Source organism: Suncus etruscus, chromosome 3 (genome assembly GCF_024139225.1).
Source record: "Suncus etruscus isolate mSunEtr1 chromosome 3, mSunEtr1.pri.cur, whole genome shotgun sequence".
Lineage (NCBI taxonomy): Eukaryota > Metazoa > Chordata > Mammalia > Eulipotyphla > Soricidae > Suncus > Suncus etruscus.
Window position 1 is genome coordinate 9,606,356 of NC_064850.1, and position 13,157 is coordinate 9,619,512.

At 45.8% G+C, this 13,157-nt stretch overlaps 1 protein-coding gene across 1 annotated transcript in view; it reads left to right on the forward strand.

Annotated features, from left to right (window-relative positions):
• Positions 1-13,157, forward strand: part of FNTB (farnesyltransferase, CAAX box, beta) — a 90,787-nt gene that overhangs the window by 64,752 nt on the left and 12,878 nt on the right. The window contains 2 exon segments of the mRNA XM_049770546.1: positions 3,941-4,070; positions 9,577-9,709. Of these exon segments, the coding sequence (XP_049626503.1) occupies positions 3,941-4,070; positions 9,577-9,709 (263 nt within the window).

Sequence of the window (13,157 nt, forward strand, 5' to 3'; positions counted from 1 at the left end):
CTCTCTCTTGGCTATGCTGGGCAGCCTGGAACTCAGATCTTCTTCATTAAACCTTTGCAGTCGTCCATTTTCTTTTTTTTTTTTTTTTTTTTTTGGTTTTTGGGCCACACCCGGCGGTGCTCAGGGGTGACTCCTGGCTGTCTGCTCAGAAATAGCTCCTGGCAGGCACGGGGAACCATATGGGACACTGGGACTTGAACCAACCACCTTAGGTCCTGGATCGGCTGCTTGCAAGGCAAACACCGCTGTGCTATCTCTCCGGGCCCAGTCGTCCATTTTCTATCAGGCTTAAGGACTTCTCATGGATGTCTGATGGCTCATTGATTCTCGAATAAATGTTCAGTCTCAGTAGTCCACATTTACCTCACTTTTATTTATTTTTATATCAATTATTGAATTAAATCACTGTGATATACAGTTACAGAGTTGTTCATGATTGAGTTTCAGCCATACAATGTCCAACACCTTTCACCAGTGCACATTCCCTGTCACCAATGTCCCCAATTTTCCATCCCTCCCTCTCCCTGCCCTCCCTGCTGCCTGCCTTTATGGCAGACATTTTCTTCTTTCTTTCTCTCTCTCTCTCTCTCTCTCTCTCTCTCTCTCTCTCTCTCTCTCTCTCTCTCCTTTTTTCCTTTTAGATACGATTGACCCCACTTTCAAAAGTCCCTACATCTCCAGTCCCTAAACCTTTTATTGGTTCAGATCACCTTAATTTCTCTTGCCTCCCCTTTTTCACCTCCTAGGCCGGCATAGGTTTCTCTCTTCTGGTACCCAAGTTAGTTCTTATCTCTCTCCTTTCCTAACTTTCATGATTGTATTTCCTGGCCTCTCCAATTCTCTTGACACTTGTAATGTTTATTCCTTTAAAAGTTACAATCTGGGAACTTGAGGGACAAAGTAATTGTACATGGATTCTGTCTTATTTATCTTAATGTTCTTTGGCTGAAATTTCAAAGTTAAGATATCAGCAAGGGGACTTCTGAGAATTATGTTATGGGTGATTGTCCTTCCACTGTAACTTTACCTTGTCCTCTTTCTTTGCATCCTTGTTCTCATAATTAAAAATAAAAATTAAAAAAAAAATATTCCGGGGCCGGGTAGGTGGCGCTGGAGGTAAGGTGTCTGCCTTGCAAGCGCTAGCCAAGGAAGGACCTCGGTTCGATCCCCCAGCGTCCCATATGGTCCCCCCAAGCCAGGGGCGATTTCTGAGCACATAGCCAGGAGTAACCCCTGAGCATCAAACGGGTGTGGCCCAAAAACCAAAAAAAAAAAAAAAAAAAAAATTCCACCACAGGGGGGCCGAAGAGATAGCATGGAGATAGGGCATTTGCCTTGCATGCAAAAGGACGGTGGTTCGAATCCCAGCATCCCATATGGTCCCCCAAGCCTGTCAGGAGTTATTTCTGAGCGTAAAGCCAGGAATAATCCCTGAGCGTTGCCGGGTGTGACCCCCCCCCCTCCCCAAAATACCACCACAGAGGCTGAAGTGATAGCACAGTGGTAAGGTGTTTGCTTTGCACACGGCCTACCTGGGATTGACCCGGGTTTGACCCCGAGCATCCCAATGGTCCCCTGATCCTGCCAGGAGCAATTTCTGAGCACAGAGCCAAGAGTAACCTCTGAGCACCACCAAAAAACAAACAAAAAAAAATTCCACCACTTTCATTTTACTGGGCTATTGTGCTCATTCTGTTATGTTTGGCCTAGAAAATGCTTCCAAATCATTTTACCAAATGAAAAAAAAAAAAAAGAGAAGTGTAGTGAGTAGCATGCTCCCGTGCATATAAAATGAAGGGAGAGAAAATAGAACATGTGTGTGGTGGTTGTGCAGAGTGAAGCTACAGGAAGACTGAGACACTGTTCCCTTTCTCTCTGCCCAGAGTTTCTACTGGTACCTAATGCCTAATGTGTCCACCTACCTTTGTATTCTTTACCACCCTGGCTCCCCCGCTGGGCTTGTGAACCGGCACACCTTGGGGAGGAGGGTGTCCCTTGCTTTGACTCAGAGATTATGGACAGGGTGGCACTCCATTGTCACATGAAAATGCACAGAAAAGAAAACGCCTTTGTTGCTGTTATTACCCACTCTTGTGGAAAGGAATTTTAGGAGGCAACAAGTACAGAGTTAATTAAATTTATTGAAAGGGAGAGAAAGTAAAAAGTGCTGAGAGGGAGAGATGAGAGAGAGAGAGAAAGAGAAAGACAGAGAGGGAGGGAGGGAGGGAGGGGGAGAGATAGAGAGAGATTCCCATGATATAAAAGAAAAAAATACACCCCAAGTTGCAACAGGGAAAGTTCCAGAGTGGAATGCCAAACATACTTTTTGGGGGGTTTAATTATGGCAGTGTTGCAGAATCTGGGGCTTCTGCATACAAAGCATGTGTCTCGATCCCTTAAACCATCTTCCTGGCCCAAAGAACTTCAGAAATAGAATGTTTTTTAGGGCCGGGGTGATAGTTCAGAGGTACAACGCATGCTTTGCCTCTGGGAGACTCAAATTTGATCCCCAGCCTGCTTGTTGCTCAGAGCTGTGCCAGTGGTGACTCCTGAGCCCTGACCTGGGTGTAACCCCAGCAGTGCCAAACGTGGCCCCCAAACAACACATAATTTTCACAGAAAAGTGAAAAGAGAGAAATCTCGGAGGCTGGAGTATAGCTCTTTGGTGGAATGCAGTGCATTGTGGTTATGAGGCTCCTAGTCCCCTAGTCACATGAACCAGGAAAAAAAAATCTGTCACCAAGATTTAGTCACTCTCGGTGCATATATTTCCAGAGTAAAGGAAATAAAATCATGTAACATTTTTTATTCTTTTTCATGAAATACTTTTGGGACATCTTTAAAGTGTCCTTTTAAATGTCTGTGTAGCATTCTGTTGTACAGAAGTGCCCTGTACCAGTAACCTCCTGTCGAGCTCAGATTCTTTTATTAAGTTACTGTTGTATATGGGAATATAATTAACATTTGTATAGTCTGATCTTTGACACATTCTGACATATATTGTAGGATTAATTTCTAGCAAAAATTCTATGTAGCTAGTTTAAGGATGATGCCTTTTTATTTATTTATGTTTTTGCAGTGCTTAGATTGGAACTATGCATACTTTCATGACTGAAAAATGTAATCAATATAGCATTGATCCTACTATTGGTATAAAAATTGATCATAGCATAGCAGTAGGGCATTTGCCTTGAATGCAGCTGATCCAGCAGGGATGATGGTTCAAATCCCAGCATCCCATATGGTCCCCCATGCCTGCAATTTCTGAGTACAGTGCCAGGAGTAAAACCCCTGAGCACCGCTGGGTGTGACCCCCCCAAAAAGAACAAAATGAAACAAAATAACCCACCCCAAAATTTGATAATTTAAATTCATAACCCCCCCAAAAAAACCCCCAAAATTAATCACTTGAATTCATAATTATGAGTTTTTTTAAATCATCATTTATTAACTTGATGGTTGTTATGCTATCTCTGTCATTTGTGGTACTATATTTGCTATAGAAAAAGTCTGTTTCTGAAGTTTTGGGGGGAGTGTGAGTTGGCTTATAAGAAGTAGGTATCGGGGCCCGGAGAGATAGCACAGCGGTGTTTGCCTTGCAAGCAGCTGATCCAGGACCAAAGGTGGTTGGTTCGAATCCCGGTGTTCCATATGGTCCCCCGTGCCTGCCAGGAGCTATTTCTGAGCAGACAGCCAGGAGTAACCCCTGAGCACCGCCGGGTGTGTGGCCCAAAAACAAAAACAAAAAAAAAAAAAAGAAGAAGAAGTAGGTATCTCCAGAAAGCAATGAACAGGCCTGGTCCCATTCATTGTGGAGACACTGCCTGCCTGCCTGCCTCAGTCCGAGTGAACTCAGCATTGGACACTCAGTGCTCTCCCACCCACTCCCCACCAGCTGACTGGCCACTGGCTGACCTGATTGCTCCTACTCTCTCCCTAGGTGTCAAAACTGGGAAGGCGGAATCGGCGGGGTGCCTGGGATGGAAGCCCATGGTGGCTATACTTTCTGTGGCCTGGCTGCATTGGTCATTCTCAAGAAGGAATGCTCCTTGAACTTGAAGAGCTTGTTAGTAAGTGTGGTTCTGTCCTCTCTGGTTCCAGCTCCTGGGGAGTGTACACAGGCATGGGAGTGGGAGGACGCGTCTCCCTGTGAGGAAGATTGACAGTTCTTCCTGCCTTGAGTTCACAAATACAGCCTTGGACTGAAGTTTTAGATAGAATTATTGCAGCTGTCAGCACCATTCAGAAACAGAGCAAGTGAACACAGCTGTTCTCCGTCTTGGCTTCCTCCCTGTCTGTCTTCCTGCTCCGAACTTTCTACAGTGAGGCCAGCTCCAGAGTCTTAAGTTCCTCAGACATCTGAGATAAGCCATAATTTTTTCCTTTTATCTCTAAGTGCAGTAGAACTTGAATCTCCTAGAACAACCTAAGATGGTGTGTCTCAAAAAGAACAAATTTTGGATGGGGCCAAAGTGACAGCACAGCAGGGAGAGCATTTGCCTTGCATGCTGCTGACCTGGGACAGACCCGGGTTTGATCTCTGGCATCCCATATGGCCCCCCGGGACTTCCAGGAGTGATTTCTGAGCACAGAGCCAGGAGTAACCCCTGAACACTACTGGGTTTGGCCCCAAACAGAAAGAAAACCAATAATAATAAAAAAAAAGATCAAATTTTGGAAAGAGCTTTGAGGCACATTGAAGTGAAGTTTTTTTTTTTATTACCTACAAGTTTTTAGCACCTAAATTTAAATAAGCCTGGCAGAGCTAGGCCATTGCCTTGCTTGAGTAGCTCAAGAGTTTGTGTTTGGACACTAATTCTCACCAGCATTCAAAATGAACTCAGAAAATTTGGACCGGAGCAATAGCACAGCAGGTAGGGGAGTATGTCTTCACAGGACTGACTCAGGTTTGATCCCCAGCATTCCCAATGGTCTCCTGAGCCTGTCAGGGGTGATTTCTGAATACAAAGCAGGAGTAACCCTGAGCACCGACAGGTGTGGCCCAAAAAACAAAAATAAAATAAAATAAAATAATATAAACTCAGAAAATAGTTGTAGAGGGACCAGAGTGATAGAACAGTGGGTAAGGCATTTTCCTTTCATGTGTATGACCCAGGTTTAATCCCTGGCATCCCATATGGTCCCCAAGCATCACAAATTATGATTCCTGATTGCAGAACTAGGAGTAACCCCTGAGCATTGCTCAGTATGATCCAAAAAGCCAAAATAAATACATAAATAGCTTCAAAGAGTCATTCAATTATAGGGAAGAAGATATCAGGGGTATCCCAATGCACAAATATTGACATAGCCACAGCCACCAAGAAGAAAGTATCTTGTGGGAAGCATTTATTCCTTCACCATAGTTTTTTTTTTTTTTTTTTTTTTTTTAAATCACACAACTGATGTTTAGCTCTTCTCCACAAGTTCCGATGCCAGACACCCTCCCACTCTGGGATCCATTTCAAGCTTCCGGAGTTTCTCTGAGATTTGTAGAAATCAGTATTTTAATACAACCTCTCAGCAGTCTTCTGTCGCATACTCATCTTGAAAGTGGTTTATCTTTGAGACTTGAAGTCTTGTGCTTAAGTGACCAACTTTATGTACTAGACTTAAGTATTTATCCAATATTAAAAAGATTGATGATAGGATTGTGCAAAGCTGACCTGGGTTTGATCTCCCAACATCCCATATGACCCCCGTAGCATGCCAGGAGTAACCCCAAAAATGTAAAACAGGGCCCGGAGAAATAGCACAGCGGTGTTTGCCTTGCAAGCAGCCGATCCAGGACCTAAGGTGGTTGGTTCGAATCCCGGTGTCCCATATGGTCCCCCGTGCCTGCCAGGAGCTATTTCTGAGCAGACAGCCAGGAGTAACCCCTGAGCAACTCTGGGTGTGGCCCAAAAAAACAAAAAAAAAAAAAAAAAGTAAAACAAACTAAATAGAAATATGATGACAAACAAGACATGTAAAAAAATAAAAGTTCCGGGGCCGGGCGGTGGCGCAAGAGGTAAGGTGCCTGCCTTACCTGCGCTAGCCTTGGAGAGGACCACGGTTCGATCCCCCGGCGTCCCATATGGTCCCCCAAGCCAGGAGCCACTTCTGAGCACATAGCCAGGAGTAACCCCTGAGTGTCACCAGGTGTGGCCCAAAAACCAAAAACCAAAAAAAAAAAAAATAAAAAAAAAATAAAAGTTCCATCTCTCAGGGAGAAACATGGAATGTAGGGATAGTTCAGGGGTTTAGGCTCTTGTATTGCACAATGCCAACCCATGCTCTGTTTCCCCATATCGCATGTGATCTATTGAGCACTGCCAGGAGCACTCCCTAAACACAGAGCAAGGATTAAGCCCTGAGGACCACTAGATTGTGGTTCCAAAATAAAAATTTTTTGTTTTGTTTTGTTTTTTGTTTTGTTTTATTTTTGGGTCACACCCGGCAGTGCTCAGGGGTTACTCCTGGCTGTCTGCTCAGAAATAGCTCCTGGCAGGCACGGGGGACCATATGGGACACCAGGATTCGAACCAACCACCTTTGGTCCTGGATCTGCTGCTTGCAAGGCAAACGCCGCTGTGCTATCTCTCCGGGCCCCCAAAACAAAATTAAAGAAGGAATGCGGGGCTGGCAAGGTGGCGCTAGAGGTAAGGTGTCTGCCTTGCAAGCGCTAGCCAAGGAAGGACCGAGGTTTCATCCCCCAGTGTCCCATATGGTCCCCCCAAGCCAGGGGCAATTTCTGAACGCTTAGCAGGAGTTACCCCTGAGCATCAAACAGGTGTGGCCCCAAAAACCAAAAAAAAAAAAAAGAAGGAATGCAATTAACAAGTGACTTGGTTGTAATGACAGTATCCTAGATTTGAAAGTTGTTCTTTACCACTTGTTAGCTATATAACTAACTTTTGAAAATTGCCTCATCTGTTTTAATATTCTTTTTCTTTTATAGAGTAGAAGGTAGAAGAGATAACAATTCTTTTTTTTTTTTTTTTTTTTGGTTTTTGGGTCACACCTGGCAGTGCTCAGGGATTACTCCTGGCTCTATGCTCAAAAATCGCTCCTAGCAGGCTCGGGGGACTGTATGGGATGCCGGGATTTGAACCATTGACCTTCTGCATGAAAAGCAAATGCCTTACCTCCATGCTGTCTGTCCGGCCCTCAACAATTCTTTGAAGGCTAAAGGAAAGGAACATATATTAACAGGCTCTGGCATAGTAGGCTCTTTAAAAAAAATGCAATTGCTTCTTTCCCTACATTTTTTGGGGAGAGAACCAGGCTGCATAACAAGAATTTTATGCATTTAGATAGCCAAGGGAACGAGAGTAAATATCTGGACTGGGGGATGGCCGCCTCTTCCCTCCCCTCACTATATAATCTATTTTACCTTTTACTGAATAATATGATTATTAAATAACATCATCCCAAAAACACCAGTTTATTTACTTATTTCTGGGCCACACCCAGTGGTACTCAGGAGTCACTCCTGGCTCTGCACACAGGAATCCCTCCTGGAGGGTTTTGGAGATCATATGGTGTGTCTGGGATTGGCCAGACACAGATTGGCCATGTGTAAGGCAGGTGTCCTAGCCACTGTACTATTGCATCAGTTCATGGTTTACTTATATTCATATATACAGCATATGTGGTTTGGGGACCATACACATCCAGGTGCTGTTTGGGTGACCCAGGCGGTGCCAGGATTGGAACCTGGGACCCCAGCATGCAAAGCATATGCTTCAGTGCATCCAGTTATCTGTCTTCCTAATCTCTCATTTTAAGACCTTGGAATTGTGCCTCAATTGGTGGCTATTGCTTTGAACGTGTAGAATCTAGATTCTACAATTGTTACCTGAAGGGAGGGCAGGATTCCCTTTCCACAAAGGACCCACAGAGGCTAATCTGAGATCCAGTCTAGTAAGACCCTGGTGTGAACTTCCTACACTGTGCCCTTTCCATTCATTAAAGCAGCTTTGTAAGGCTATGGCTGGTTGCAAGAACTTCCCTGCAGGGACTTTGGGTGGAACAGAAAGGTCATTATCTACTTCAGACAGTTGTTCCGCTCATTCCCCAGGCCACACTATCTTGATCTGAGCAACAGAGTGTGTTTAGAAAACTTGGAGATAAGTGAGGAATGGGGGTTATCATATATGGCCAAATGACATTTGGAGTCAGACAGAGGTTCAGAGTAAGAGATTTTCTTCTATCAGCCAGCCAGGTTATCTGAAGAAACAGAAGCAAGGCCAGGCTAAGCCAATACCTGACCACCAGGACTGATGGTTCTGCCACCATGCTGTCTTATAAATAAAAATCGGACCTAGAGACGGTGAGGGGAGGGATGTTGGTGTTCAGTGGCCCGTGTGATATAGCGACATTGTATGCACGAAGTATTAATATTCATACTGTTGCAAATCATGGTATGGCACCTCAATAAAAACAAATTAATTCAATTTTACAAAATAAGATTGACATAATCTAATGAGAAGTAGCACAGGATTTTTCTTATGTGTTTTTAACAAACACATAACAAACCCTTAGTTAAGGGCTGGAGAGATAGTACAGTAGATAAGGCACTTGGCTTGCACATGGCTGACCAGGGTTTGATTCCCTGGCACCACATAAGGTTTCTTTTTTGTTTTGTTTTGTTTTTGTTTTTGGGTCACACCCAGTTGCACTCAGGGGTAACTCCTGGCTCTATGCTCAGAAATCGCCCTTAGCTGGCACAGGGGACCATATGGGATGCTGGGATTTGAACCACTGTCCTTCTGCATGAAAGGCAAACACCTTACCTCCATGCTACCTCTCCAGACCCTCATTTTATTTTTAATTTTTTTCTTTCTTTTTTTTGGGGGGGGTCGAGGGTTTGTGTCACACCCAGCTGCACTCAGGGGTTTCTTACTCCTGGCTCTATGCTCAGAAATCGCTCCTGGCAGACTCGGGGGACCATATGGGATGCACAAAGCAAACCCCCTACCTCCATGCTCTCTCTCCGGCCCCTATTTTATTTTATTTTTTATTTATTTTTAATCTTTTTTTTGGCGGGGGGGAGGTCACACCCAGCAGCACTTAGGGGTTACTCCTGGCTCTATGCTCAGAAATCGCTCCTGGCAGGCACAGGAAACCATAGGGGATGCCGGGATTCAAACCACTGTCCTTCTGCATGAAAGGCAAATGCTCTACCTCCATGCGATCTCTCTGGCCCCACATAAAGTTTCTTAAACACCATCAGGAGTGATCTCTGAGCACAGAGTCAGGAGTAAACTCTGAGCACTGCCGGGTGTGGCCCCCAAATTAACCAAATAAATATCTTAATTAAGCCTTTATTATTAACTTGCCCTCTTTACTCTCTTGGTCCCAGATCCCAAGATCAGGTGGTTAGAGATCAGTGCTGGGGATCAGGGGTGGGTCAGTTTGAATGCTGCACTGCAGCCGGGAAGGAGGGAGGCAGCCCAAGCACTGGCACCTGGGGACTCACCACCCTAAAATGGTGAGTGGCCCTACTTCTCCGAGTGGCTTCTGGAGAGCTTGTCTGGCTGTGTTTTGTGCCTCTTCCAACCTACAATTGTCTCTCTCACCTGTCCTTTGCAGCAATGGGTGACAAGCCGGCAGATGCGGTTTGAAGGTGGATTTCAGGGTCGCTGCAACAAGCTGGTGGACGGCTGCTACTCCTTCTGGCAGGCTGGGCTTCTGCCTCTGCTCCACCGGGCCCTGCATGCTCAAGGTGAGCCTCAAGCCACTGGCAGGGCCAGGAGGACTTTCCTGCTGCCAGATACCTCCTTAGAGGCGCCATTTTGAGGTGGAAATGCTTACCCTGCAGGATCCTGAGTATACAAGCGCAGACCAAGACTTAGTGCCTGTGTTGTCATCATTGCTGCTGCTTCCATCTGGTTGTTTTTTATTTTTGTTTTGATTTGGGGCCATATCCAATGGTGCTCATTGGATTACGCCAGGCTCTGGCTCAGAAATTGCTCAGAAATTGCTCCCGGCAGGCACGGGGACCATATGGGATGCCAGGATTTGAACCACCGACTGTCCTGGTTCAGCTACATGCAAGGCAACTGCCCTACTACTATGCTATGGCTCCAGCCCCCCTCCATCTGGTGGTAGAAGGCTGGGTCTTATTCTGAACCCCCACAAAGATTGTCATCTCAGCTGAGTGAGATATTTTGTATTAGTCACCTCAGTACTGAAACCCCTTGCTGTATGGTTGAGGTGATGACAGAGAGCCGGAGAGCCAAAACCCAGGGAGTATGGCAGGCTGGAAGGCTGGAACTCGGGTAGCATGAAAAGCAGGTGAGCAGGAACTCAAGGAACAAAGATCCTTGGTTGTTGCGTAGCTTCTCCCTTAGAAACTTTGTTTTGACTTTCAGTGAAGAAACCTAAATAATATTCGTTTCCCATCACCTCTAACTTGGGGAGACATGTGCTTCTTTCAGTGGAGCCTCAAATGAGGTTAGAAATAGAAAGCAAGCAAAAAATTAAGGAGCTTTCCCTTGCTGGCTCTTGAACCCTGGGTCTCCTACTAAATCCTTTTTGTCATGAATATCCGTGAAATGAGGAACTTGGCGTCTCTGCGGAAGTATGCAGCAGTGTGGAGATCCAGGCCTCCCTGCTGGCTGCCAACCTGTTCTCACAGCTAGATACCCTGGCCCAGAGAGGTAGTCTTCTTGCTGCTCAAGAGAATTCTTCTCTCCTGCTCACCTCCTCCCTGCTGCTACATCAAGACAGGCTGCTGCATTGGCTGCTCTTTCTGAGTCTCTCTAGTCTCTTCCTTTCTTTTTTTTTTTTTATTTTTTTTTGGGGGCCACACCCATTTGATGTTCAGAAGTTACTCCTGGCTAAGCACTCAGAAATTGCCCCTGGCTTGGGGGTCCATATGGGATGCCGGGGGATCGAACCTCGGTCCTTCCTTGGCTAGTGTTTGCAAGGCAGACACCTTTACCTCTAGCGCCATCTCACCGGCCCCTCTTCCTTTCTTCTTCTGAGTTGCGGCCATTGGGTATGGCCTCCCAGTCAAACAGCTTCCTTGCCTGTGCTAAATTCTTTCACCCAATCCTATCATCCCAGTTCCTGACCCCTGGGCTTAGATCTCAGGGGGGACAGCAGCATTCTCTAATCTTAGAGCCCCTGTACAGTCTTAGGGAAGTCCATGATTCTCGAGTATCTAAGCTTCCATTTGGGAATAACTTGGAATTTTGGTGATTTTCCTTTTTTGAAACTAGTGAGGTTGAGCCCCTGGTAAATCCTCCACCTTTCCCAAGCCTGTCCCTTCAGGGAGGGGCAGGACACAGAAATGCAGAGCTGGAACCATAGCTGCATGCCAGTGTCTGCATTGGGCGCTCATTCACACTGGGTTTGCTAAAGCTGAGTTCTGGATGACTAGTCCCATTCAATGATTTGCCCCCAAAAGATTGCCAGTGAATCTTGGCGCCTCCATCTTTTTCACTGCCGTGGATAGGCCCCAGGTTGGATTTGAAGCTCCACCTATGAACTCGGCCAGAGAGATAACAGAGCAGATAGAGAACTTGCTTTGCATTAGGGTCAACCCAGCTTCGATCCTGGCATCCCATTTGGTCCCCAGAATACAACCAGGACCTGTACTGCACTGCAGGGCAAAGAGTAATCTCTGAGCATTTCTGGGTGTGTTCCCCCCACCCACCCAAGAAAGAAGAAACAGTGAACTTGGACTAGGCAAAAGTCTGGGAAGAAGGAAAGTACTTTAAGCATGGGCAAAATCTGACATTAGGAATCAAAAGGAAATGCACCATAAAAAAAATTCAAAATATGCAGCAGTCAAAGAAAGATGTTTGAGAGCAGTATCAGGTACTTCCAGTTTTACTGACAAGTTGGCTTCAAAAATGAAGAGGGGCTGGGGATGCCTCAGTGGCTAAAAGCATCTGCCTTGTAAGAGGAAGGTGGTGAGTTTGATCTGCACATGCCATATGCTGAGTGTGATCCATGCAAGTCTGCCATCTGACAAGTGACAAACCAGTGCACAGTCAGGTGTGTGCAACCCTCACTACAACTAAAGAGGTACTAGCACTCCTAGGGCAGAAACGTGTGTGTGTGTGTGTGTGTGTGTGTGTGTGTGTGTGTATGTGTGTGTGTGTATGTGTGTGAGAGAGCAGCACAAGAAAATGAGTGTGACTTCTACTGATCATGCATACAAACACCACAACTAAAATATGTGACCCTTTGGGCCGGAGAGATAGCATGGAGGTAAGGCTTTGCCTTGCATGCAGAAGGACTGTGGTTCGAATCCTGGCATCCCATTTGGTCCCCTGTGCCTCCCAGAAGCAATTTCTGGGTATAGAGCCAGGAGTAACCCCTGAGCGTCACCAGGTGTGGCCTAAAAACCAAAAATAAAAAGAACAGGTAGCTTTTGGCACAGGCAGAAAATAAAGGTATCCCCCTCCTCCTCCTCCTCATCATCACCCCACCCCCACTCTTTAGCTGAGAAAACAAGGTTTGGTAGGTTGATTTGCTTTATCATACTTAGTTGCTGCCTTCACACTCTTGTCTTTAACCACTGTCGATGACCAGGCATCTCCCCAAAACCTGATCATGAGAGAAACGCAGATCAAACTGGGCACTCTTCATTTTTCACTATCAGATTGGCAGAGATTAGGAGCATGATGCCGTTTGGGTAGAATGCAGGCAAACGGGTGCTTTTGTCGTATCAGTGGGAGTGGAAATAGGTGTGTGGTTTTTTGGAGGCAGTTGGAAGCAGCTCTTTAAATTGTTTAACTTGGGGTCAGTCATAGTCCAGTGATTAAGGCATTTGCCTTGCACGCAGCGGACCCAGATTCAATCCCCAGCACCCCATATGGCCCCTCAAGCCCACCAGGAGTGATTCCTGAGCAGCAGCAGTGTGTTTCTCTTCCCCCCAAAATTTATTTGACATCAACAAGTACACTTTTGATAAGTGCACTTATCAGTAGAAAATTAGCCAGGGGTGTATGTTGGAATAGTTTGACTAGCTCACAGTCCAGCTGCCCATCAGAAGGTGACCAGTAGTGAAATCAGTAATGACCAGTCCACAGGCAGCTGCATCCAGTGGGCTGAAATGGACAGAGAAGAGGCCAGGCCCGGAGCACGCAGGGTGCACAAAAGCCTTGCTGGGATCTTCCCGAAAGCCTTTATAGAACTTCACAGTGAAACCTATGAAA